The sequence below is a fragment of the Copadichromis virginalis genome, linkage group LG11 (genome assembly GCF_057382275.1).
Source record: "Copadichromis virginalis isolate Kocher_CV1m ecotype Utaka linkage group LG11, C_Virginalis_male_GT1.1, whole genome shotgun sequence".
NCBI classification, from domain to species: domain Eukaryota; kingdom Metazoa; phylum Chordata; class Actinopteri; order Cichliformes; family Cichlidae; genus Copadichromis; species Copadichromis virginalis.
Window position 1 is genome coordinate 14,144,541 of NC_140628.1, and position 26,976 is coordinate 14,171,516.

General features: G+C 40.2%; 1 protein-coding gene and 1 long non-coding RNA gene across 4 annotated transcripts in view; one reads left to right on the top strand and one right to left on the bottom strand.

Moving 5' to 3' along the window:
- The window catches only part of LOC146698207 (CUB and sushi domain-containing protein 3-like), a 259,780-nt gene that overhangs the window by 72,554 nt on the left and 160,250 nt on the right, over positions 1-26,976 (bottom strand). For all 3 annotated transcript variants that reach the window (XM_085473236.1, XM_085473239.1, XM_085473238.1), the window contains exons 32-43: positions 24,775-24,888; positions 24,204-24,299; positions 23,614-23,817; positions 15,572-15,696; positions 15,275-15,371; positions 14,337-14,441; positions 9,036-9,154; positions 7,884-7,953; positions 6,082-6,198; positions 5,681-5,890; positions 3,812-4,000; positions 2,680-2,857 (exon numbers count right to left, since the gene is read on the bottom strand). In XM_085473236.1, coding sequence (XP_085329362.1) covers positions 2,680-2,857; positions 3,812-4,000; positions 5,681-5,890; positions 6,082-6,198; positions 7,884-7,953; positions 9,036-9,154; positions 14,337-14,441; positions 15,275-15,371; positions 15,572-15,696; positions 23,614-23,817; positions 24,204-24,299; positions 24,775-24,888 — 1,624 coding nt within the window. The remainder of the gene's footprint in view (positions 1-2,679; positions 2,858-3,811; positions 4,001-5,680; positions 5,891-6,081; positions 6,199-7,883; positions 7,954-9,035; positions 9,155-14,336; positions 14,442-15,274; positions 15,372-15,571; positions 15,697-23,613; positions 23,818-24,203; positions 24,300-24,774; positions 24,889-26,976) is intronic.
- Positions 22,287-22,963, top strand: LOC146698210 (uncharacterized). The gene is made up of 2 exons (XR_014922998.1): positions 22,287-22,453; positions 22,551-22,963. It is a non-coding gene; the product is annotated as an uncharacterized LOC146698210 (long non-coding RNA).

Below are 26,976 nucleotides of genomic sequence, written 5' to 3' on the forward strand. Positions count from 1 at the left end.
AGGTGGAGAAAATAAAGGAAAGAAATGAAGGGTGGAGAAAGGAGGGAGGCAGAAACAGAAAATCATTTCTTTCCTTTATACACCAGTTTGCTTTAACAAGTTGCTGGAATCAAAGAGCAGGTCAGCGTGTCCCATGACAGACTCCAAAATGTTTCTCAGCAATCAAGAGTCAAAGATATATAAAAATGTATTGAGCATAATTCAATTCAATAAAAAAACAAAAAACCCATCATCCTAATTACACGGATGCCATGTCTAAGGCATCTCTTGGACAACGTCACACTTTGAGGATTTGGGAAGTGTGGAACTGAAGGAATGGCGTGTTTCAACATTATGCACTCCACACTGTATATAAATGCCACTTGTTTTGCACATATTCAACTCTGTATATTTTATATATTTTATTATTATTATTATTATTTTATTTTATTTTTTTACTATTTAATTTGTAAAAATGTGTATACACACACACACACACACACACACACACACACACACACACACACACACACACACACACACACACGTAGGAAAATATTTAGTATACACATCCAGAAATGCATACACTATTATATATTGTACATATATTTATTAGTTTCAGGTTGGCCATTCTTGTATTTTGCTCGTTTGTGTTGTTGTGTTTGCACATCTCTGTTGCTTGTGGGGCTCGCACACAAGAATTTCACTCGCATGTGCAGTGTGCCTGCACATGTGATGTGACAATAAAAAGTGATTTGATTTGATTTGATTTGATTCTGAAGTATCTTGTTTGAGCTGGAGCTCAGCCTCAGGATAAAATTCTTGATTTATGAGTAAAGAAAGCTAGCATAAGCAGCCTGCGTAGGTTGGGGTTACAGCATTACAACTGTTTGGTTGAGTGGACCTCTCCTGAAAAGTGGCAGTTAAAGAAAGACAGATACCTAATTAGGAAGCCTCTAGCATGCCTCCCTGAAGAGACATCCGGCACGTCTGACTGGGAGGAGACCCCAAGGCAGACCCAGAACATACTTATACATTCCAGCTGGCCTGGGTGGACCTCAAGATGCCCCAGATAGAGCCTGGAGAAAGCGTCTAAAATGGATGAATAGATAGACGCTGGATTGGATATTGTGACACGTTATATCTTGAACGGTAATTAGGGTTTGCTATTTGACTCACTGGATTAGCTTTAGAGTTAGGAGAGGCTTTTCCTGAGATTTCTCAGGAAATTTACTGACAGCAATCTGTATATCCCTACTGCAACATTAAACTACATTTATGGACAACATGTTCCCCTGCTGAAAGATGAAAAGACAAATTGGTGGATGGCTGTGGGGTAATAATAGAAGCTGTCATTAGCAGTGAAGCCATTTCTGAGCCATGCATTAGCTAGCAGCTCTAAAACAGAGAATCAGCTGCCCTAATGAGAGCGCAGAGAACTTTCAAACCCTTGCAGGTGCATGGCCGTGATCTATGTCTGGAGTAAAATATCATGTTAGCATGCAAAAACAACCCAAACAGTACTTTTCTTTGGGCATAAAAAATGCACCAGAAGACAGCACTTTTCTATTATGTATAAATGTTATTTTTTAACAAGAGAAATGTATTTAATTACTGGCACTTTCAAGCAGCTCCAGGCTTTCTTTTCTAAATCACACTAAATGTTTTTTTTTTGTTATATTTGTTCAGCTTAAATATTGTATATACTGGAAGTCTTACTGCAGTTTCTTTTAAGAGAGATCAACAAAATAAGAGACAGCAGTCAGGCAGGGAAACAAAATGTTACCATCAAGGGACAGATTGTTTATGCGCCATTTGATTTGAAAACAGTAGCGCCAGCGGCTCCCTCCTCCCATACCATCAATGGCAGCCCTGGATGCTGGAAGGCATTTCCCTCCCATATTACCCATGAGGGCCGCTCTATGACTGCCTCAGACAACAGAGAGGATGCAGAAAGATACAGGGAAAAGGGGAGATGGGGAGATAGTGGCTGGAGTGACAGGAGGCAGGTAGTATTGTTTACTGTCGTACAACTATCTGTAAAGTTTCTCAATTGTAAACAGACATCCCAAGCAACTCAAAGTTGATGTTTTCATGCTGATACACATTTCTGTCTTTTATGGTACACTTGCTGGGGGATCTAAAGTAAAAGCAAAAGTTTGGGGGAGTAAAGAAAGGGAGCGCAGTGATTCAGACTTGAATTTCTTTTAGTTAGTTAGTCACATAAAAACAATCTAGTTGTACAGAAGGATGGAAAAAGATTTTGTTAGTAAAAGAAAGGCGTAAATGTCAGGACATATTTTCACAATATTTGTTGTCATGTCTGGTTGTTGTCATAAGCTGTGAACGTAACTTACTTAACTGGCCTCTGGCCTTAAAACATGTTTGCTTTGTAAAGCTCAAATTAATTCGTTATTCAGCAAGAATGTCTCGAGACATTTGGCTAGCACCATTCTGTGTTTGTCTGTGTGGGGTTTCTGCAGGTACTACAACTTCCTCCAACAGTCCAAAGACCTGCATGTTAGACTAACCGGTGAATGTAAATTGGCCCTAGGTGTGGATGTCTGTCTCTCTGTGTGAACCCTATGATGGGCTGACAACTGGTCCAGGATACCTCTCCCTCAAAGTCATGAGTTTCATGAGTGCTATAAGCTGATGATTGATAAATAATGTCATACTGAGAGAGAAATGAGGGCTTACCACACAGTGATGTAGTCGTAGATTGGCTCGGTATTGATAACGGAGAAATTTATGTAGATGCCGTACCCAGGGGGTACTCTGACGGTCCACATGCAGTCCTGGAAGTGTGGATACTCGGCTGGGTGTCCAGGAGAGTAAATTGTGCCATTCATGGATGTTATATTCCCGCCACACAGAGCTAGAGGAGGGAAGAGAGAAAGCAATGTCGGACAAAAATAGAAAGCCAGTCATACCTCAAGTGATAAAAGCTTTTATGGTTGTATTGCCACTAACAGTTGATAAAATAAACCATAACGGCGTGTTATTGGGTTATCACCCAGATACTGGGGGGGAGAATGCACCTGTTAGACACAAATGCAAGGAATGGTTACTGGCTGTTGTGAAGTAATGATGATGACTGATTTTGACAGCAAAACTCCCTCTATCAAACCCCCTTAGATGCTTAAATCTGACTTTGAACTAGGAGTCAAAGCCAAAGCATTACCCACAGGATAAAAAAAAGAAGTGCTGTAAACCTGACAGGAGCAATACAGCATGTAAGAACCAAAACAACATTTTAAGGCAAATATAAAACTATCGTGTGGTCTTATAAAGTCTGCTGTTGCATCGTTTAACTGATGAAAGATTGTTTAGCGTACCTGAGTGACATCTAAGGCGACTCCTTTAGAATTACATAAAAGACCAGCATGTTTGGATTTGCATTAAAGACTTGAAGATGCTCCATGTATCATTATAATCGCTAAGCATCAGTTTATAGTTCAGTAAAATAGTGTTGAATAGCTGGTGAGTCTCATGCTTTGATGTGCTAGAGTAAAAGACAGCACAACAAGCAGACTGTATTCTATTATAAAATGAACTATTTAAAATAACAAAGACATTTTTTTGTAATGGAAAGGAATCTTCACCTTTACTTTAGTTAGGTGCACAAATATTTAAATATTTTCCTACTGATTTTGAAACCAGAAACATGAAAGAGCATTTTGAGATGAATAAACAGAATATGTTGATTCACCAAATATAAGAAATTCATAGGAAACATTTAGACACTGAATAGATCGAGTGCCAATTTTTTTCTGCATATGAATGACACTTGGTGCAAGGACACTGCTGAGAGGGGACCTAAGGCACTCACCTTCACAGCGGGGGATGGGGTGGTTCCAGTTTCTGCTGATTCCATGCAGACATGTGAGCGACTGTTCTCCAAGAAGAGTGTAACCTGGCAGGCACTCAAAGGAAATGGTCATCCCCACACTGTAGTCCTGTCCGATCACTATGCCGTTACGAAACGGCCGTGGGTCTGGGCACCTCTGTAGCTCATATGCTGGGGGGGAAAGTAAAACCCATCCAAGACAAAAAGGATCATAAAACACAGAATTCAACACTGGGGTAAAAATAATAATCTTCAAGGACATGTGGTATGCAATGTTTCAGAAAATGCAAAAGGTTTTCTTTAATCCTACAACCTCAGTGGAAGAAACTGCCGTGTATACCTAATTACAAAACTTTCTCCCTTGTCTGTACCTAATGGGCTTTTACGTGTCCTGTTAGAGAGCGCTTCAATCTTCTTTCACGGCACTTGCAAAACCCAATTTCAAAGTGACCATAGGAAGCTTATTTAAAATCTCATAATTTTAACTTTGATTAAAAATTGATTAAAAACAATGATTAAATGCATATAACGAGCAAAGCCCTACAAACTGCCACCTGCTAAGAAAATGTTTATATCCTTTAGCCTCTAAATTTCATCTTATATGTAAATGTTGCATCCATCACATCAAATCTGTTTTCTTTAACTTAGGTACTACTGATTTTGACAGGCAACACTGTTACATCCCTGTTGTAACACATGGATTTTAGTAATGCACAGCAGCAGGTTGGAAAATGTCTTGAAATTAGCCTTGATGAGCTGCATAAGAGTGACTATTTATCGTTCTGCTGGCTCACAGCAAAAACTGGAAAATTACGTGAATGAGAATAGTTGAATCTGGTTGTAATAAAACACATACATACATGTGAGGACATAGAGCAGGAGAGAAACAAACAGATAATAAATTTAGCCATATTATTTGCATGTTGTGTGAACACTAGGCATCTAAGGATTTTGTTTTTGTTTGAACAGGCTTTCTACTGAGAATTTGTATTTAATCATTATTTATTTATTTTAAACCTTTCGTCTGTTTTAATGTGTCTTATTGTATTTTTCTGTTGCCTATTATGGCACTTAATGCTCTTATTTACTTTAATCTTTTTGTGTACCTCGCTTTGACTGTCTGTGTATCCTAATATTACTTACTTCATTGTTGTGGGGACAGAGTCACCAAATTTTGCCAGGGTGTTATAGTGATGTAAATAAGTCACAAAGGAAAAGCGTGGGCTGTTCAACAGGGGTAGTCTTTACTTTTGAAGAGAATACCTCACCTTCTTACGCTTTGCAAACCTATTATATGAGCAAAATATCTAACAGACTACAGTACAGGGAAAGACCTAAAATCATGATATGGACACTTGGTTATCATTTGTTATGACTATTTTTGATGCTGTACTTTACATGGTTAAAAAACAACAACAAAACAAACAAACAAAAAAAACTTATCTCATATTAGGCCTTTATGCAGCCCCTCAGTTCACTGTCTATCTGAGATGTGCCATTTTAGCTCCTGTCTCTTTAAGGTACTCTCCCTAAATGTTCCCTGTTTTTTTCTGATTGGCTAACCTCCAGGGGCATTCTGAGAGACAGCACCCGGTGCTCGTGAGGTGTACCTACTGTGCTTTGGAGACATGCTGTACCTTTAGCAAATTCTCAATAACTGTGATAAAAGAAAAAAAATTGAAAAGCTAGAAAACATTCAGAGGCCTAAACTTTTAAAAGATACTTTCATATACAGCTCATACTTGCATGACATTATAATATGTACATATATCGTGCATGTGTAGACACACAGAACAGAAAATAAGGACAACAATGCACGTCCTCTTAGGCTACACTGTTTTTCTCTCTCACCCTGGTAGACAATTTGGAAGCCGGGCTTGTTCTGGGAGTAGTCGCTATGGAAGAACAGAGTAGTCTCATGGGTGGTGCTGAAGAGAGGATTGGGCAGCGTGGGGCCACTGAACCGATCAATCACTGTTCCTGTCTCAAGGCTCCCACTGCGGATCTCCAAATAGTCATGAACAGGCTCTGTGGAGAAGTTCAGAAACTGGAGATGGATCCCTAAAGAAGAGGAAAGAGAAGGTTAATGGAAGAGGTAAACCCAAGAGCACATGAATGAAGTAAACGAGAGCAAAGAGTGGCTATTCCTGTCAAATATTGTATTACACTTTTATACACACTAGTACTTATACATGCTTGAAATTAGCAGTTTGTTGAGTTACACAGGAGAAGAGAGAGGAGAGGTTACAGACCGAAGCCAATAGGGAGTTGAACTCTCCAGCTGCAGTCCAGGCTGCTTTGGTAATTCCCTGGAAAGCCTGGGCTGAGGATGACGCCGCTGAAGTCTGTCATGGAGCCGCCACACTGAGCTGAGGGAGACCAACCAAGGAGAAAGAACATGTCACTTCTCCATGGAGCAGCTCAGTGGGAAAACAAAGAAAAACAATGACTAGAGGGCTGCATATTCAGGGAGGGCAAAGAGCACTGTGTCTTTGTGTGAGTGAAAGTTTCAGCACACGCATAAATGTTACGTATGTTGTGCATGTGTATCCTACACATTCTTAATATACATGTATAGTCTATATATATTTATTTATATATATATATATATGTTTTTATGTAGAGCAGAGAAGGGTTTTTGTCTGTTGGATTATGTCTTTGACTTGTGCTTGTCCATCTCTTCTTGGAAAAAAAAACAAGCAGACCAAGGCACCCTCCTTGCTCAGTGGTGCTTTAAATCAAAATAAATGAGAGAGTCACTATTCAATAGTCTAACTCAGTTTTGCTCAGTGGTGAAGGTGATTACTTCAACCTCCCACCTGCAACACCCCACCCTCTCTTGTTTGACTGAGTGCATTAGAGAACACTTAGCTTGCTGTGAAGGTTATACCCCTCTCTTGTGACACACAACCTAGTCTTACATGAACACCCAGGTGGTGTAATCTTATAATCTTAAAACGAAATCATTCCTGCTTTTCCCATCACAACCCCAACAGGCGCATTTGTGTGGCAAATGGTGGAGAACGCAAGTGATATTGCTGCTATTTCTTTGGGGACTATCAACCAAGACCAAAATGAGGCACAAACTATCTTGGGAGGTAATTGTGTTCCTGGTAGTGGGGAGGGGGGACGGGCTTGACCTGCTTGTGTATGAAATAAAAGAGAAGACGAGAGGCACTTAAAAGGGTGTTATACGTTTGGTGCAGGGGCATCCAAAGCCTTTGATGTGGGTTTATCAGCAAACAAAATGAATACAGATCCTGGGGTGTTCAGGGAAGCGTATGTACTGTAAACGAGAGAAGACTTAAGCTAACGAGTGAACGCACACATCCGAGAACATGCCTATCGACAGCAAAGCCAGGATTTATGTCTGCAGTGAACGATGAAAACCACAGGAACAGAGTATTTACACAAAGAGCTCTTTGAGTAACCGTGCAGTTTTGTCTGTGTGTGCAAGAGTGCATTTATCACATTGCATATGTTTATGTATATGTATATAACTGAGAGGAGCAGGGTGCAAGCGAACAGCGAGGCGTCAAAGAGAATGTGGAGTTCTTCGTTGGTAATCTCTGGAAACTATCACTGTGACAATCAACTTGAGAGGAAGTGTCGGGGGAGACAAGGGAGTCTCATCAGGAGTATCAGAAATCAAACAGCACACTCAGATGGTGCAAAGCCTTATTGATTTTCAACCGAAGGGGAAAGCAGAAAATTCATAATCCCTAACCCCCTCAAGGCATCTATTCCCAGCCATCACACCTCCCAACCCCCCGATCGTACAATAAAATTCTCCTAATACAATAAAATGCCCTCTTTGAGGCTGCTGAGCTATCGGGTCATTGTATATGAGAAAAATATTAGTATGAGAGAAATATAAATAAGGAGAAGATAGAAGAAAGATAAACGAGTCAATGAGAAAAATTGAACGGCAAAAATGGGAAAGAAAAAGATCTAGTTTGAGTTTGGTGCTACAAATATGGGTTTGTTGTCAACAATATCACCTCATTGAAATGCTGTCACTAGAGCTGTCAGACTGTATGCGATAATACATTACCTAAGCACAGAGGTACGGGGTAATTCCATCTTCTGACAGGACCAGGCATGCAGGTAATATATGCATTACCCTGTTCAAGAAAACAAACAAAAACTGTTTACTGTCAATTCCCTTTCAGCAAAACACTGTGAAGTTAAAAATGAAAAGGAACACGATGAGATCAAACCAGCAGGTGACCCCAGTATATTTTATCTCTGTCCTATGGATCTTTGGATTTAGTGAAAATCCCCTTCTTGTGTATAAATATCAAGAGTAGGGCAGGATGTTCTCGCTGCTAGGTATACAATGGGAGTAAGCACCCCGAGATAAGAACAGAAAAAAAAAAATCTGCAAACATAATTGTGTTGAATACAAAAAAGGGAATCTAAATGTGATGGTTAATATTCAGAGCATTAATGTTGTTTTAAACATAGAAACTGGAATTTGCCTGCATGTTTGTAAAATGCATACATGCAGGGTGATTCTCCAAAAACCTGTACACTAACATCACGCCTGAAAAAACATAGCTATACTGCGCACTCACACACTAAACTAAACTCAAAAGACTCATCCATACTGTTGCTTTTGTTACTACACCCGCCTCAAGTCTATTTCTGGTGTTCAGACACTCAGCCTGAAGATGTGTGTAAGAAGTTGCTGGTTAGTCCAGAGAGGATATGAAAAGAAGAGAATGCCCGAGCTGGGAAGAAAAATCGGTGTGGGATTAGCGAGGCGACTGTTAACACAATCCATCGCCTGTGGCCTTGGAAGGTTCTACAGCTCAAAACGCCACAGCCACTGAATCTACTCAGGCAGGATTGGAAGAAGTTAAAGCTGCTTTGTAACGAACACACTAGGACTCACACTTACACAAACATGCAAGCAGGGAGGCAATGTACGCACACATACACGCGCACCACTACAAATAAACTTGCAAACACACTTGCCTATTCACATACTTCTTTCCTGTACTCTTCCGCTCACACACACACACACACACACACACACACACACACACACACACACACACACACACACTCATCAAAAGGACTTGATTCCTCTGTTTTAAAACATTCATCCTTTAGAGGATCCCCATGAAAATGTCACTCATTTAGCCAGGTCAATATTTTTCACTAAGAGAGCTGCAGATCTGCACTTCATTTTTCCACCTACCTGTAGTGAAAAGCCTTGATCACATTGGAAGGAAACCATGTCACCCACAGTGTAACGATCTCCAACTTTTCGGCCATTACTGGGAGGCAGCGGCTCTGGACACGAATCCAAACCTATTGCTTAGGACAGAGTCACAACACACAAGTGTGGACAGCAATCATTCTTCTGCATATCAAAGAAACTCCTCCATATATATTTGGAGTAAATATTTACATTTAATCAACCAGTACCTATAGAGGGAAGGAATAATTTAATTAAAACCAACCTTTTTGACATAATTATAAAATTCCTCATTTTAATGTGCTTGTAATCGCATATTAATTGAGCAAGCCCCCCCCACCACCACCACCACCACGCCGACTCTTTGTCTCTCTTTCCCTTCATCATAACGTTTAGAAAGTGGGGCAAGCTATGAAGCTATTCTGCTCGTGGCTGTAATCGCAAAATCCTTCTGACTGTGATCTGAAGCAATCACTGTGAAATTACAAAGCAATCCCTGAAGTATTACTTGACAGACGCATTGAGCCCATTGGAAAGAAATGATTACAGTGCCACTTGCCAGGTAGTGAAAGGCTTGAAAGGCTAGATATTGTGTTTTAATGGCTTAAAAGCAATGGTGATGCCAGCTATATGGACTATATTAATGTAGGACATTTTAAGGAAATTTGAGCCTGCTCAAAGCCTGCTTTTTACAAATAAAAGAAAGAAAAAAAGACAAGAAATATAGTCAGGTTGCAATTTCATTTATCTAAGAAGTGACTAAAATATATTGACAGGCAGAGGAGAAAACATTTTACATCATTACTTTGAGGCATAAAATGCTGTTATTCAATGAAAGGCAGCACTGGAGACATCCTCATCTTAAACATTTTTCAAATCGCACCAGTCGTCTGTCAAACATTGTTTTTCGATGCATCAAACAACACGAAAATAGGCCGACGAAAAACAGGAGACAGTTACCTTCATAATAACCCAAATACAAATCTAGATGGTTTTATTAGGTTTCCTTCGTAATCTATAATTTGTAAGCAGGCCGCAGGGAGCGGAATAGTGTAGACAAATACAGCATCCCCAACAATGTTGCAGGCAAACACAAGCATTTCACAAGCACTCGCATTCAAGCCCACTCAAAGAGTTAACTTGTCCAAACAAGTCAGTGGGTGGATGAACACAAACATGGTAGGGGAAGTGCCCACAAAAGATTCAGAACAATTTAAAGGCGACTAGCAGGAGTGGTCACTCCACTCAACATCTAAAGTTAGAGAGGATATTTGAGTGGGAGGAGGCGGTAACCCAAGAGACGCAGAGCAGGAAGCAACGTGAAAGCAGCTGGAGATAGAACAATTCAACAAGAGACGAGCTACTGTACAGGGTGAGTGGGTGGATGCTTTGAAGCTGTGAAGTTCTGTCATATGTGGGTATAAATAAGAGCAATACTTTGACAAATTCTTCGACTTAGAAATGTTTAATTAATTTCAAGGAGATTTGATGACACAATTCACAAGAGCGGAGCAGTTGCTGCTAAAAAATTAGGCTGCCAGAAGGTAATTTTGAGATTAAAGCACAATGCAGCTCTAAAATTGTCATGTGTACTCGTGATAAGGAATAATCGGCCTGTCTCTTGCAGTTTTTTGTGAAATTTGCACTGTTCACTTCAAACAATGAAAATATTAAAAGGTTGTCAAACCCTGTAATAATAGAAAATGCCCATGTTCAGGAAAAATGACCCTGAAAAATCAGAGAACAGTTCCCAAAGCCAGAGGTGGAGCACCAGATCTTAGGTCAGGTTAAACATGTGCGTCTGCCAACATTATGGTCCAGGTTCCTGCCACCTTGTGATGTTTTCCGCTCAAGCCGTCAGGAATCACATTTTGGATCGGCCACCTGTTTCTGCGTGTGCACCCATGTCTTGAAGCAGTGCTATCCTTATCAAACACAAGACCCTACTGAATGCATCCAGGCAAAGCAATTTCAATCATGTGTGTCATCAGTTACTAACCAGTGGTGCACACTAGCCGAGAGTTTCTGCTCTTGTGCATTTACATAAATTCGATCAGTTCAATATTTATTTTTTAAAAATTAAACTCGACCTGCAAAACAACACAACTGTTTAGTATTCCAAACAGTAGGAGGAGGTTCGAGACAAAAAAAAAGAAAATAAAAAATGCAAGGACAATAAAAGCTACCTGAAAGATGAGGCAGGAAAACATGCAGGTCAGACAATATAGAAGAGCCTACTGTGGAGAAAAAAGTTTCTTTGCAAAGGTATATATGCAAATGCAACGACTCATTTTTACGAGGCAATATACTGCGGCTACACACTGCTCACAGCTCAGGCGACTCCAAGTTTAAGATGCGGAGGAGATAAAGTGTGGCAGGTGGTGGTTTCCACCTGTGGGTGGAGGAGCAGTAAAACAACTTAAGGTAGATCGTCTCAGTTTTTCTTTTTTTTTTAAACAGACATTAACAAAGTGTGAGGCACAATATCAATTACGACACTGTGACATTTTTATGTCGTTCATCAGATTTCCATCCCTAATCCTGCCACTAATTTTTAAATATGACGACTTTTATCAATATAATAAACCAGCCACTGTAATTGCTTTGCACAATTAACTTAATCAAGACATTAAAGTATCAAAATGACACAGTGCATGAATGTATTTAGTATTAACACACTATGTGCAGAGGAAGTGAGTGCGTTAAATGAACAATCAACAGATCTCTTGAGATTATACATGCGTCACAATGACACCTGTTATGCAACAAGATATAGTTACCTGTTTATTGTGAGCAAAAATATGTAAGACTGTGTTCTTGCAATATTTTCTTACAGAGTTACAGCACCAGTCAAAAGTTTGGACAGACTCAAATTTTTGAATTGTACTCTATACGATGTTGGGTTAGATTAAATAAGACACATTAAAACTAGTACACAGCTGTGCTGCATGCCAGGACTGACTGATAAAAAAATCTAAAGCCAAGTCTATATGTGAATAGATGTGATCTGTGTATGCACAGATGATGCTATTAATACAAGTGACTTTGAACCAGAATGCAAATAGTAGGCTTATAGTTTAGTAGCAAATGCTAACAGATGTGCATTTTACATACACTAGTGGTGTCACTTTTTCTAGGTCATCATAGAGCATAGTACTGAAAAATAGTGTAGTAAGAAAATGTGAATGAGTAGTAACCTGGTCATTTCTGCTCTTAATCTTTAACAATGCTGCAGGGCTTAGCTGTGATAGATGTAATTCATAAGGAAAAATGTGGAAGTACTTATCGGGGAGATTACAGGTAGTAACCATAGACTTGACACTGCTATATTTTCTTGGTGTGACTGAAGAAAGTCTGGAAAGATCTTAAGACCATGTCAAAGAAAGAGTGCTTTTCTGAGCTGTCAAACAATTGATTCAGTGTGGTGTCACAGTTATTCCACGTAGCAGTGACAATAAGCCAAACTTTGGTAGACTTGATTTGGGATGCAAGCTGCTATACAGCATGTGCGAACACTGCAATTATGTTTTCAGCTATAGCATTCTGTTTGCCTTAGGAGAGCTGCTTAAACGTTTTTCTTTTAAGATGTTGTACTGGCGGGTGGTATAAAGAATTTCTATGACTGGTCTCAGTGGACCGCAACAATCACCCAAAGGAAACATTTTAAAACAGATGGTTAGTTGGCTGGGTGTGTGCCAATCGCTGTTGCTGTTTTCTACCCCCTCCACTGAGCTTTCAGAGCATTAATTGGGAACCAGAAACTCAAGTGCGTGAAATATAAATGACTATTTCAAGCCAACCAGTGTAGATGCATCTAACTACAGGTCAGAAGAGGATTAATGTAATAGCTAATGTGACCAAATAAATTAGACTCTGAAATCTGCTATATGTAGGATAAAATATCAGAAAGTGAAAAAACTGCAATACTTCACGAGTGGCTCCATAGGGAAGCTACATGGATTAATCGCACATCCCATTTTTTTTCTTTTTTTTTTTTTGCAGATAGGAAAAGTAGCAGGAAAAGTAACAAATAGCAAGAGAAGAAAGCAGAGAGGAGATAAACTGAAGCGTTGTTTGCACAAAGAATCAGGGAGTATACTTTACAAGGGCAGCAGTGGCAAAGTGTAAGACAGACACAGAGCAAAGAGCTGATTGTGATTCTGAGAGGTAGGTAGAGGTAGTGGGGGTGGTGTGACATGGCGTGGAAGTGCAGAAAGGAAAGAGCGCACTGACAGACATGAGTACAGAGTGGCTCCAAACAAGAAGAACGAAGCACCTACTGTGAGATACATGACTGTGAAGTCGTTCTCAACAGTGGCATGACGCTCACAGACTGACACAACTGACAGCAAGGACACACACGGTGACAGCAGTGATTTTTCTTGTTTTCCAACAAATTTGCAGAAAGTGACAGTTTGAACTGAGCTCACTCAAAAAAAAGTGTGACTCTTTAGCTGTTATGTATGTGTAAAAAAATTCAAGGCTGGATGTATTAAAGCGTTGGCCGTCATTTCTGTTTTTGACATTTCCATATCGTCCTATTTTAATCACAGCATTAGGAAGTCTTCCCGGTCTTTCCACACTGCCACAAATGTGCATCACAGACAATGAGTGGGTCTGCCCACAGTCTCGTATCAGCCAATGAGTGGTTAGTAAAAAACCAGCAGGAAGACAAACGTGAAGAGCAAACAAGAGAATACACGCCAGCTTAAAATTTAACTAAGAGAAAAGGACATTAGAAGAGACAAAGAACGGTGCCTGCAGTGTAAGTGAATTAAAGAAAAGCTGCATGGATCAAGGACAGAGCTTTTTCTTTGAGATGTGCAATTTTTAAATGGGAGTAAATCAGGCACTCCATTGGGGCACGCTACACTCCTTCAATTCTGATGCACAGTAAATGTTTAGCATGCTCTTTAGCAAATATGCCTGGAAGTGAACAGTCCACTGAGAGATAAGGAAACTTAGTCCTTAAATGAATGAAAAAAAAAAGGATGTGGGTCCAGTAAGTTGAAGCTATGGGGGGAATTTAAAAAAGAAGCCACTCGGGAATACCAAACTACCATACCAGAAAAGCGGATACAAAGCCTGAAAATTAGAAAAGATAATGAGGAAGAAAAAGCTTTGCCCACTCACTTACTCTCCATTTCACACCATTTTTTATAGCTCCAACTGTGCCATCCACACCAGCTGTCCCTCTTATTCCTTATACCCTTGTGCAGCAGCTGGAAGTCAGTGGCAGATGGACGCAGAAAGACAACAGACAAAGTGACAGGCAGGCAGACGAGCCGTCTCTCCTCATACCTGTGTACTCCAAGTGGAAGCCGGCGGCAGATACACTGATGTCAGACTGGAAGGTCAGGTACAGGTTGTTGGATGTGCTGTTCAGCAGTTGGGGAATTGTTGTACCTGAATCATAAAATATACAAAAGAGCCTGTGTACTTCACTTTCTGGATTTAAGCCTACCAAAAGCATGTGAACGTGTGCAAAGTATTTAACTCTGCACTGCTTTCTGTTACACAGTTTAAGAAAATCATGCTCAGTACATCTCCTCTAGCTCTTTAGTCACAGAAGTCAGATGCATAAAATCACATCGAGGAAGAGGAATGGTCTACAATTCAAATTCACTGCAAAATAATCTGTATGTGCAGCTACGCTGAGCTCAGGGAACATTTTCTCTGTTCCCCGTGTCTTTGGGAATTTGCGGTGAGACTTTAGCTTGTGATTATAATCATCTTTATCAATTTAGCCAAACCTAAACATGATTGCTAGCCATTTAAAACGCCTGACCCTTTTCACACTGCAGTTAGTTCTGCACTCTGGGGCTGTTTCACTTTTCAGAGAGTGTCTTTTTCCTAAAGGAGATCTCCGTATCAAGGCTGAAGTCATTATGTTAAACCAGCCGCTCGTATTCCAGAATTGAGCATCTGAAGTGACGTGATGACCTGTTTCTTATAGGTTACTGAGTGACAAACACACCGTTTCTAATAATGTAAACCCGAAGGCAACACTACGAATGTAAAATGAAACAGGGGTTACATTATAAAGCTCTCAACTGCAAAGGCCAGGACACTGTGACAGAGCAAGCGGTTCTTTTTTTCTCCTTTTTTATCGTTTTTTTGACAGCATTCTCAAAGGTCATCAGCTCGATCACCGCATCTGTCTCTTGCTGGGATCTTGTGACACCTGATTGAAAATCAAGTGGGAGCTGACAACTAAAATTTAGATGTATAACATTTACCTGAGTAGCTACCAAGTCTTGGGGCATTACCATCAACGCCATCAAAAAAATCCAGCGAATCCCAGTTGTGTTCTGTGGCAAAGGTCACGACCTGAATCTGAAAGGGAAACATAACGTAATACAAAAAGTTTAATAAGTATGAAACCTTAACAAATTTCCAAAGGAAAAAAAAGGAAAAAAGCACGAGTTGGGAAATGGCTAACTTGTATGTATCAGTAATAAATCCACCCCTCAAAAAAAAATCTCTTAATCTTTCATCAAACATGACTCTGCTAAGATCTGCATCTGTCTTCTCACCTGGATGCCGGCTCCCTCAGGAACAGAGATTTTCCAGGCACAGTTCAAATAGTTGGCATATGGATCTGGATATCCGGGAGAGAGGATAGTACCCTTGCGTTCAGTTAAGACTCCACCACAGGGAACTAGAAAAAAGGAAAGCATATGCAAAAACTGAGTTCGGGCTAACTGAAGTCACGTATGCACCTAAAAATCAAAAGTGGACCAATATGGGTCACAGCAGCAAAAATATCCAGCTCTCACACTTTTAAAACTCCTAACTGATCATTAATAGATGGATGTTAAATGAGCAAATGGAAAAATCCCTTCAGCTGATGAAATTCTATTGATACAAAGGAAAGATGAGGCACCCGTAGCATAGTGAGCCATGATAATGTAAATCTACTCTATTTTATGCCATTCTTATACACACGACATGCTAATCATCAAACTCAGTGGACCGCAGCATGGAGCCATAGACTTATCTCATGCGATACACAGAAGTAAACAGTTTAACCCTGATGTGTAATTTAATCTCTCACAGGCCATACAAAACAAATCTTTCAATTGTGAATGCTATTCTGAGCATGCCCTGTTGCTGCCAATGCCTCCAGTCATTTATTTATCAACCCTCTGAGCTCTCAGATGAATTGACGCTCTGAGTATGATGTGCTGAAATTGTCAAGGAGTGCGATAAAGCTTATTATAACTCAAACAACAACCACCACCAAATCGTGACGATATGTCCAAGTACCGTTTCGAGACGAGTGCCAGTGGCCCCAGTATTCAACCGGGACTATTCTATGCAGTAATTCTGGCTTACAATGAGAAGCAGTCCCTTTCTATTGAAATAAAGTTCTGCTGACTAATACAGAAACCTGCAATAACCTGTAGGATATTGTGCTGTTGTGATAAAGTGTTATGACACCTTATCATCAGAGAGAAGTGTAAAGTGGTTTATATTTTATCCCTGTATCCCTCTATGTTTTCTCTCCTGGGAACGATTGTTCTGCTGTCACCAGTAGCAAAGTATGAGTCAACTTAAGTCACGGCATATATTTCAACATTACTGTCGATACCTTGTCTAAAAATTAAGCAGTGTATTCAAACCAGCTGACTAAAGATATGAAGAAAATGGTAAGTAAAAAGAATCACAGACCTTCTGTTTTGTTTAATACAACCAACAAAGTAATTTCTTTATCAGTCCTCTGATGTTGAAGGTTACCAACCATTTGTGTGTTTCTCTGCAGCATGGGACCATAAACATAGCTGTCAGTCTAAGAGGACATTCAGCAGAGTAGTTCAAAGTGTTCTCACAAAGAAGAGACTGATACTTTTTGTCAAGGACAAGGGTTTACCCCCATGCAGGTCAATGATAATCACTATTTTTGATATCCATCAGCCGATGGCAGATACAATGAAAGTGACAAGAGGAGCCATGGAAAACAAGGGGAAAAAAACAATAGTCTCCCTTTGCAATAAACACTAAAGTGGCTGATGGAGAAAGAGAAAAAAAATATCACTTTAGCTATCAAGAAAGTACAGTCACAAGTTCAAAGTTATCAGCATTTTACAGGTGATATCTACCATCTGAAAGACACTTGGAGAACGGTGCCAAAGTGACTGCTTTGTTGCTTTTTATACTGAGTGACACATTAGAGACAATGAATTCTGTACTGCATCTCTCAGCAGTCACAGAGCGGAGTCATCACACTTACTGTATATACTCGCTACCACAGGTATAGCTTCTTCTGCTAAAGCACATCATGTGCAGACTACTTGGTATGGAAATCAGTCATCTCCTATACATGCACGAAAGTAGGATACGAGTTTGTGCAATTGTTTTGTCTAAAAATGAAAAAAATAAAGGTCAATGCCCATAACATCCATAGCAACACCGTGAGAATGTCATATCCTGTTGGCACCACTCAAAAGCTCCTTGAAGGTTTGAAGAGCTGTGCGATAACTAAGCAGAGATTGTTTCATGCTGCCTATACTGCACAGAAAAGAATTTCTTCTCAACATCTTTGTTATTACCAACCCTTCAGTGATGAGCCAAACACCTGAGAGAAATTGAAACCAGTTTATGAACAAAGTACAGTCAGCTTTGCTGTGTTCCGGTGGGTTGTTTTTCTTCTTCTTCGTTATTCATCAAGAAGAAGAGCATTGCCTTGAGAACAAGCCTAATTTCACAACTCATTTCGGTCCTGTGAGAAAATGCAACTGGTCAAGCGAGATTGGAAAATATGACTGCAATAAAGGACTGAAAGCTTTAGACTTAGCGTAGGTAGACAAAGGTTGGGACCATATATTATATTACACTATAAAACTGCACAGTTTGATATGCAGGAAAGTGACAGGAGCTTATAATTGGAAATGTTTTAATCACGTAATGTCTGTGACATAATAGCTTAACATATTCTTAAATGGTTCTTGCACTTTTACAAATTACACATTCATTTCATTAAATGTTGCAAACATTTCACAGTTGAAACAACCTTTTGTCAAGTTTCAGAATTCTCTATTTTTCATCCATCTTGATGTGACACGTTAATGCTGCATACAATAGTCACACTGAGTGATATCTCTGCATGCTAAATATATTAGTCAAGCTGCAAAGCTGCTAATCCATATAATTTGTTATGGTCCTGGGTCGGTCCTGGGGCTTTTACCCAGTGATTTTGTTTTTTTTGGGGGCTTTTTAGTTTTCCTTATGTAAATCTTTGATTCTTGGTTTTCTTTGGGTTTATATTCATGTATCTTTTTTTTCCTTGCTGTCTTCTTGCTCCCTAGTTCTATATATTATTCTCTTGTGTTCTGCCTTTTTGTGCCAAGTCCCAGTGTTTGGCTACTTCCTGTTTTATTTTGGTAACACATGGCTACTGTGGTTGGTATTTATATACTTGCCCTGTCTGGTTTTCTGAGATTAGTTTCAGCTGTGTTCCCCTCCCGTTTCCTCTTTCTTCATTACTTTGTGCTTTCATTGTCCCTGTCTCCCCTGGCCCTTTGTCAAATCGTCCTACCAGCCGTCCTGTCCCTATTGTTTTCCCCTGTGCTTTCTTGTGCCTTGTGGATTTTGTTTACCATTTCTGGACTGCCTGTTACTTGTTCTTTTCATGGAATAAATGCTCAATTTGACAGTCAACCTTCATCTACCACACTACTATCCTCAGTCTTTCACCACACCTCCCATAGCTAAATCTGATAGAAAGGACTGGAGAAAATATTTGTTCTCCGATTCTCACAGATGTGTTTTTGGCCAAAAGAGTAAAAGTTATAAATTAATAAAAAAGACAAAAGCGTTAAAGTAATAGAAACACACCATTAGATAAACTGGCAGTAATTTCCGATTTCATTGTGGAAAGTTAAGTAAACTTTTAAATGTAGCGAAACCTCAAGAGCAGCTCATTTTGCTCCAGAGATGCACTCTGGCCTGGCTTTGCTTCACACTTCCAGACTGAGACACTTTAATTGGTCTTGGGAGGCTATTGCAAAACAAGAATCCACTGTTTAAAAACAAACTCTGCACGACACTGTTTACTTGTTGACACCTTCGAAAAAGCCAACAGTGAATTCCATAGCGTGGGCATACCGAGCATGAATCATGGCAATCTGTGAGCTTATGCAATATGAGGATTTTCTACAGTCAGAAGTGATTAAGTATGTGTTTGAGACTAAGCTGCAATTCTGTCACTCGTGCAGGAAACAAGCCAGTGGACAAATATGCTCATCTGTTTAACTTCATTATCATTTCTACTTCAACCTGTAATAGGCAGTCGGTCATTTGCACAATCTAATGGGGACATAGGAGTCTACACACAGCTGAAAAAGATCTGACATAAGGGTTAGGGTTAGCATCTTTTTTGAAGCTCTGTCTACTGCTGCAAGTTAAACTTGCAGCGCGATAAACAAAAACATCTATTTATTCAAGTCAACTACTCAACATAAAAATTCAACAAAGTCTGCCCCAACATTATGCATCCATTCAGGCGGGGCTAATTAAATCACAACAGGACGTTGTAGAGACTCACCAGCAAAACCCTCATTCAGCAGCTTTGTACGTGTAAAATCAAAAGAAATACAACAGCCGCACGATGAGCGAGGTCAATCACATCTGGACGAGGAAATTAAAATATATCATCTGAAACATGGACACCTTTCTAGAGAGCGGTGTCTGATGCCGTCATATCACATAAAGAGGGCTTGAGTAATTGAGCATGGTGCGGGTTTTTTTTTAGGCTTCCATGAAACTATATCCATTATTCTGGACGAGTACACTGCCGCTGGGGGAGATGCTGCAGCCAGATTCAATCTCCAGATAAAAATCACTATGTTTAAAATGGAACTGCGCGTGCCACTGCTAATCCCTTACCACTTGGCACTGGACTTGGATGAACCCTGGCTGGAAATCTCTCGCACTTACCGGCTGGTACTATTTACTGGCTGGCACAAGGCCTGACTTCAATAGATTTTACCTCATTTCATCTTTAGTCCTTGATCTCCCCAAGACAGATATGTGGGTGTCTTTGTGAGACTGACTGCATGTCCTTTTGCACGCTTTCAGGTATGGGTAGCAGTGTTTGCTGACAGCATACCTAAATCATCCTGTACACAAATATGGACTATGCATATTCATGCAGGTATATTTACATGTAAAATGGTTTTGTGTATGCTAGCCAAACATCCATGTAGGGAGAAATGTCTGTCCCTTCAGCAGATGGTTCGCATCCACCTTACATAGGCCGCCAAGAGCTGTTGTAATAATAGGGCTGTTGGCTCATGGCTAGTTAATTATATTTTCTGGTTTTCAAAAATGTATGAATTTCTCTGTCCCTGTTTGTCACTGGTTTTGAACTTTAAATCTTTTATATGAAACAAGAGTTGCTGTCTTTTAAAACAACCTTATAAACTAGATATTATTGTTACGCTACAACACTACAACTCAACACTAGCTCTTCACAGAAGGTGCAGCGACAGTGGGTCCTCTCCACATTGACACAGACTCTTTAAGTCATTCGTAACTGTGTGTGTGTAAGTTTGGTAGCGAGTAGTAGAAGGCTATAGATTGAGTTTACTAGAGCTTTTTTCATTGTGACCTTTCCCTGTTGCAATTTAAGAAAACATGAGCTGTCAGAGAGAACCAAAGTGGTACAACTGTGGGTCGGTCAGCTAAACAGTGACTAGAAATTCTTTATAAGGTGTAGAAAATGAGGGTGAGCCGCAGATTCAGGCGACTATTCACCGCAGATCTGTCACTGCAAATTACCACTTTCACATTGTCACATCATTTTGATACTGCAATTTGAAACATATAACATATTAGGGCTGCCACTAGGGATGGGTATCGAAACCCGGTTCTTATTGAGAATTTTTGCAAACGTTTCCCTTATCGATTCCAGTCGCCCCGAATGACGTCACCACGTTGCGGAGTGTCATTTACCATAGCAGGAAACACGGCATCTAAGCGGCTCAAACGCTCAAAAGTTTGGTTATACTTTACGAGAACGGATGACAACAGGGCAACTTGCAATACTTGCAAAGTAGATATTTCATTTAAGGGAGGAAACACTACGAACATGCAAAAGCATTTGCTCACAAAACACACGATAACCTTAAATGAATGTCGTGTTTTTAATTCCGCACCGGAGTCGTGAATCTCAACCCAGCAGCAGCGGTAACGTTTGTACGTCCTCTCCCGTTAATGCGGCAGGTAAATAATCAACTAACAGTGCATATTATGTTAGCACGATCTGCCTTATTACAAAACCTGCCATTACTGTGCATTTAGGTGACCATGATGAGAGAGACAGACAGAGTCTGGCTGGCGCTCGCCGGCAGTTGTCGCTGCAGTCTGCCGGTAGCGTCTCCTTTCAGGCCAGGATAGACGAATGTCACTGAGCAGTGACTAAGTTTGTGGTAAAAGGCTTGAACCCATTTGCCACAGCAGATGCCACCGATTTTCGGTAAGTGAATGTGTTTAATTGTAGGCAGGGACATTACTGGATATTCTTGTGTAATTGCTACAGAATAATTTATGTTAAACTTTGTTATTGCTACAGACGAATATTTCTTTTATTATTTTACATTTACAATTTTTTTTCCCGGGGACCCTGTGACACCCCATTGAAGAGCCGTAGGCTGGATCTCTTAAAGATCCCTTAAGATCTCACTGTTGGGTTTTTAAGGCCATGCTACTCCTAAATTTCTATCTTGTTCAAAGAGAAGATGTAAAACAAAGTTCTAAGCTATTCGACCTTAGTGTTCTCCTTTTTACAAAAAAAAGAATCGATAAAGAATCGAATCGTTAAACAGAATCGAAAATGGAATCGGAATCGTGAAAATCTTATCAATACCCATCCCTAGCTGCCACAAACGATTATTTTGACAGTATAACTTTAATCTCAGCCAAACCAATTTACTCAGGAACAAATAAAATGGTAAAAAAAAAAACCAAACAATAACATTTTTAAGTTATCTAACGGCAGCTGGGATCCTTGTACATGCAGTGCTGCCATCTTCTGTTTCAGTCTGTTATTACACTCTTAAATCCTACTACTTATTCCTGCGGCTTTTGTGATCTTACAAAGCTTCAAACGACGCGTCGACTATTAAATCAGTCGTCGACGATTTTGATAGTCGACGTAATCGTGACTGGTCGACTAATCGTGGCAGCCCTATAACATATCCATTATAATGGCATTAACCTTGCAAAGCACTATATTTATATCAAGAGTGTCATGGTCCGGGTGTGTGCCAGTGTGTCTCCCTCCGAGCCGGCGTCTCCACCCCTGGGAGGGGCCTCAGTGGTTTTTGCTGATCGTTGACATCTGTGGGTAATTAGCCGGGGGACTCATAAGGCCAGCGTTCTCAATCTCTCTTCGCCAGATTCTCTGCTAAACATCAGTCAGTGCAGGCCACCACCATAATTTCCTTACGTGTTTTTTTGTGAATCACTTTTGCTTCACTGTATGTTTGTTTTTTGTGCGCCTCCCTTTTTCAGCTACACCTAACTGTTAAACCCCTGGCGAAGAGCTTCTACTTGGATGCTGGACCTTCTGGCAGTCCCTCAGGCTACCACCAAAACTACCTACCTGCCTCTCTGCCTCCACGCCAGGAGTTTTTGGATTTACACACCCGGATTACTCCCCCTCTATGTTATCTCCGACCTCCGTTGGCAAGTACACAGTACGAAGGAGGATTTTGAGCCAAACAACATATTCATATGCCTCCTTTATCTATGTTTTGAACATTTGCATTCTGTTACAGTGACCCCGACCTTTCCCTGGACCTTTTGTGACTTGCTTTCCAGTCCAATCCCCGGACCCGGACCAGATCATTATTTAGTTAACGTCTACGCTCACCTTTTGTTTATGAATATTTTGTGTGCACATTAAACATTATTCTTAAAATATATTTACGAGCTGTTCGGCGTCTTGCGTTTGAGTCCTGTCACTCGTCTGAAACGGTCCCGGCCGTAACAAAGAGTACATTAATAATGATTCTTGTCAAAAGCTACAACGTATTATATTGTACACATGCCTGGTCCCATCATATGTATTATAGATAGCATTACAATTTTGGCATCGCGGGACAGAATGATGGTGTTTGAATATTCTGTCCAGATTTATTTGCATATGGAGTGCTAATGTGTTAAAAAATACCTTTTATAGCAGAGCTGTTATACTGAACTACATTATACTGAGGGCATATAGAGATTAAAGTTCTTGAAAGATCTGTTGTTGTTGGATGTATTTACTTTACACTGATATTTATTTTTTCCACTTATCTGGAAAAACACAGGAACCTAAAACCCTTGGGTGAAGCTTGTTCTGTTTGCTGTTGCTTCTCTCTGCTGGTCTAATCTACCAGAGCCTGAGATTAGCTGCTTTGCAATGGGTGATGGACATTAGGAAAACTAATGACAGGAAAAAACCCCAACAAAAAAAACAGACACCAACTGCTTTTATGCACCTGAGCCACTTTTTGGATTGGTGTTTGTGCGTTTGTGTGTGTTTGCATGCATGCAGGACATGTGGCAAGGATTGGAGGATGATGACGCTTACCAACACATGTGGGCACAGTGCCGTTCCACTGGGCCAGGGCATTGGGCACAGCCTCGCACCTGATGGCATTGGAGCCGTGCAGCGTGTAGCCTGGACTGCATTCAAACAGTACTGCCATACCGATGCCAAAGTCATTCCCTATCCGCTTCCCAAAGCGGGGCTCAGGGACTGAGCTACACTGAGTGGCGCTTGTCCGAGGGACAGCTAAGGATAAAGGGGGAGGAAGCGAGCATTAGAGGAAGAAAGACAAAGAGCGTTGGGTGGGTTTGTTAGGCAGAAATACAACAGGGAAAAGGAGACAAGGAAAGACAAAGGAGGTAGAATGCAACAGTAAAGCCCTTGTGAATCTCCTCGCGCGTCATTAGTCACTCTCATCTGCTTTGCCAGGATAGGCTATTTGACTCCACATCATTTTGCTTTGTTCAGACATGCCCAGCCGCATCCAGTGGCACTCTGCTGAACAGCCCTCTGTTTGGTGAGCGCTGGGCTAAAGTACCTTCACCTTCCCCCGAAAGCAAACAAATGCAGTCAATGTAGCAAATAATTCATCGGATGAAACTCTGGAACTATAGCAGAAAATGTAACGTTACCTTGGTAAACAAAATGAAATCCTTTGGCTGTTTCTGTTCCATTTGTGGCAAACTTTAGCATGATCTTGTTTCCTGAACTCAAAGGTAGGGTCTCACCTACACAACAAAGCAAAAAGAAAAACATAATCAAGACATTATCGGTGTGATTTAAATTGAAATCAAAAGGATGTTCTTAAGTGGTACGGCACAACACAAAGGATTCAGTGCTTTTCTTTGTTTCAACATTTTTGACAGTCTAACCAGGTAGAATGTGACAACAATTTACAACAGCTGGTTTGCTTTTGTTATTTTAATTGGGATCTCAGGAGTTTATTCAATTACAATCATAATGTAATTATATAACATCAATATGAGAATATATGAAGGGAAACAATCTTTATCCCCAGCAGCTTGAAGTGGCTCAGATAACAGACATTCAATTTGTTTAGGAAAAATAGTAATTTGATTAGAATTGAGTCGCATGTGATGTACTGCCCGCAATTCTAAATGCTGCACTCGACCTTTCAAGGCACTAGCCATACTTATGAGCGAAGAGAAACTAGGCTTCAAAGTCAGAGTGTTATGCTATTACCTGAGTGTGATCCATATATGGAAGAGAGAAGGGCTGAATCTGTTGAAGAACCATCATAGATCTCGACCACATCGCTGGTCAAAGTCTGGAATACCACAAACTGACCAAAGAGAACTGCAGGGAAAGAAGCAGCAGAGGACAGAGAACAGAAGACAACATGAAGGTGAATTTGTGCCAATAAAGGTTTAGATCTGTCAACATTCAGCTGATTTACTAGTTTGTACAGTCCCAAAGAGTGTGGCTGCTGCTTTGGCAATACTGCCGCTTGCTTGTAGTGAATAACATGCACATGTCTCTGCCCTGACAGACAAGTAAAACGGCCAAGCTGCATTCAGTATCAGCATTTGTACGACATCTATCGCTGGCCAGTTCAATCTTATTCTGCTGATTTACACAACCCTTCAGCGAGGCTGATTTATCAAGCTATTATTTACCGATATCAGCCACACACAGACACACAAACGCGCGCGCACACACAGATTCCAGATGGGATTTCTGTGTTTTTTTTAGCCCTCACAATTCCAATTAATATAAGTTTTATGTTAAGAACAGTATAACACTACGAGGGCACTTCAGGACTTTATAAGCTGCAGTAAAACATGTGACTTTTGGTGCAATATTCTTTCTGGACAGTAGCTTTTTATAGGTCACATTTTTCTCAGGCAAACTAACATCTGCTCCCTACTATAAACCTTTCCGTGGCATTTTCTGAACAACCAATAATTAGGTATTCCTTTGAACTGTGCATCTTTCTTTGGTGTGCCATGGCATTTAACATGTTCGGAATGACCTTCATACAATAGGGTGTTTTAACACCTAAACTAAAAGCAAAAGATCCCCTTTTTTCTGCAAAAATACTGCAATTTTGAAGGTTTAAAAACAGCCTTTTTAATAACCAAATAACCAACAAAATGTCTTTGCAAATATCAGCAATGCTATATTTCCTTCCTGTTGCTGGAGGGGTGTGTTGGTGGGGGCAGTGGATTGACAGCAGCTGACAAGGTGAGCTCAGGCACAGGCAGGGGAATGGGAGGAAGCGTAAACAAACTGGCACTGTAGCCTAAAAGCTGTGGGCAGGGAGTATTTTGTTAGCAGTAGTACTGAAGAGTAAGGACACGACAAGCATCCAAAACAAGTGAAATTTGGAGGAAGGTTTACACGCTGTTTAATATGCCACACAAGAGCAGTTAATTTGCTGTCTAGCCCCCAAACTGACATTTGCAGAGCACTTTTCCTCTGTGAATGTTTGTCCGCTCACTCAACAAACCAAGTTGCAAGACAAACGACAGTACCGGTACATCAGTCACTGTGACTGCTTGCAAAAGAACAGTGTTGTAAATATGTAAATGTAAATATGTAAATGTATGTAAATATGCCCTAAATTAATGTGAGGTGACTGCCTGTATGTACACAAATTTCCATATTAAGGCAGATAAGAAATTAAGAGCAATCATTAAAATAAAAGAGAGAAAAACTATTTTCTGTCTCTATTGAATTCGGATTTTTTTTTTTCTTAAAAAAGACGGGACATATTACTGTATGACAAGCAATTTCAGCTGAAATTTAAATATGATATGTATTAGCCGATCGCTCCTATTTCAAGTGTTAAACAATCCTGATTTAGCCAAAATGAATAAATAAAGACCACTCAGAAAGTCACCCGAGTCCATGCTGCATCACCATAAGCATAAAGGCACAGGGAAGCGATCTGGCCGAAGTATTTGTAGTATCTGACCTTTAGTTTAATGAAACATCCATTTCTTGATGAAATGTCACATGAGAACATTACAGTTTATCGCAAAATAATTAAATCTTGTCCTTAATAAAAGCAGTGAGGGAGAACTTATGATAATGAACAGAGAATTATTTAAATAATGCTCTGCATAAATATTTCCAATTAAGCATTCCTGATTATATCGATGTGTACACATCCTTGAAAATAATCAGATTTTTTTTACCAAATGAATAGACATGACCAACTGGATCACTACCTCTGCGACAACTCGTGTTTGTGTCTGTGCAGTTGTGCGTGCCAGTGCAAATAAATGTACTCTATGCGCGCGTGTCAGCAATGATGGTTAGGAGGCACCTTGAAGGCTACTTATACTCAACGTGGCTCTTGTTTATCCCTTTCTCTGTTTTCCCACACTCAACCCACCATTCTGGTTACATTTACCGCATTGTTGCAATAAGTTTATTTCT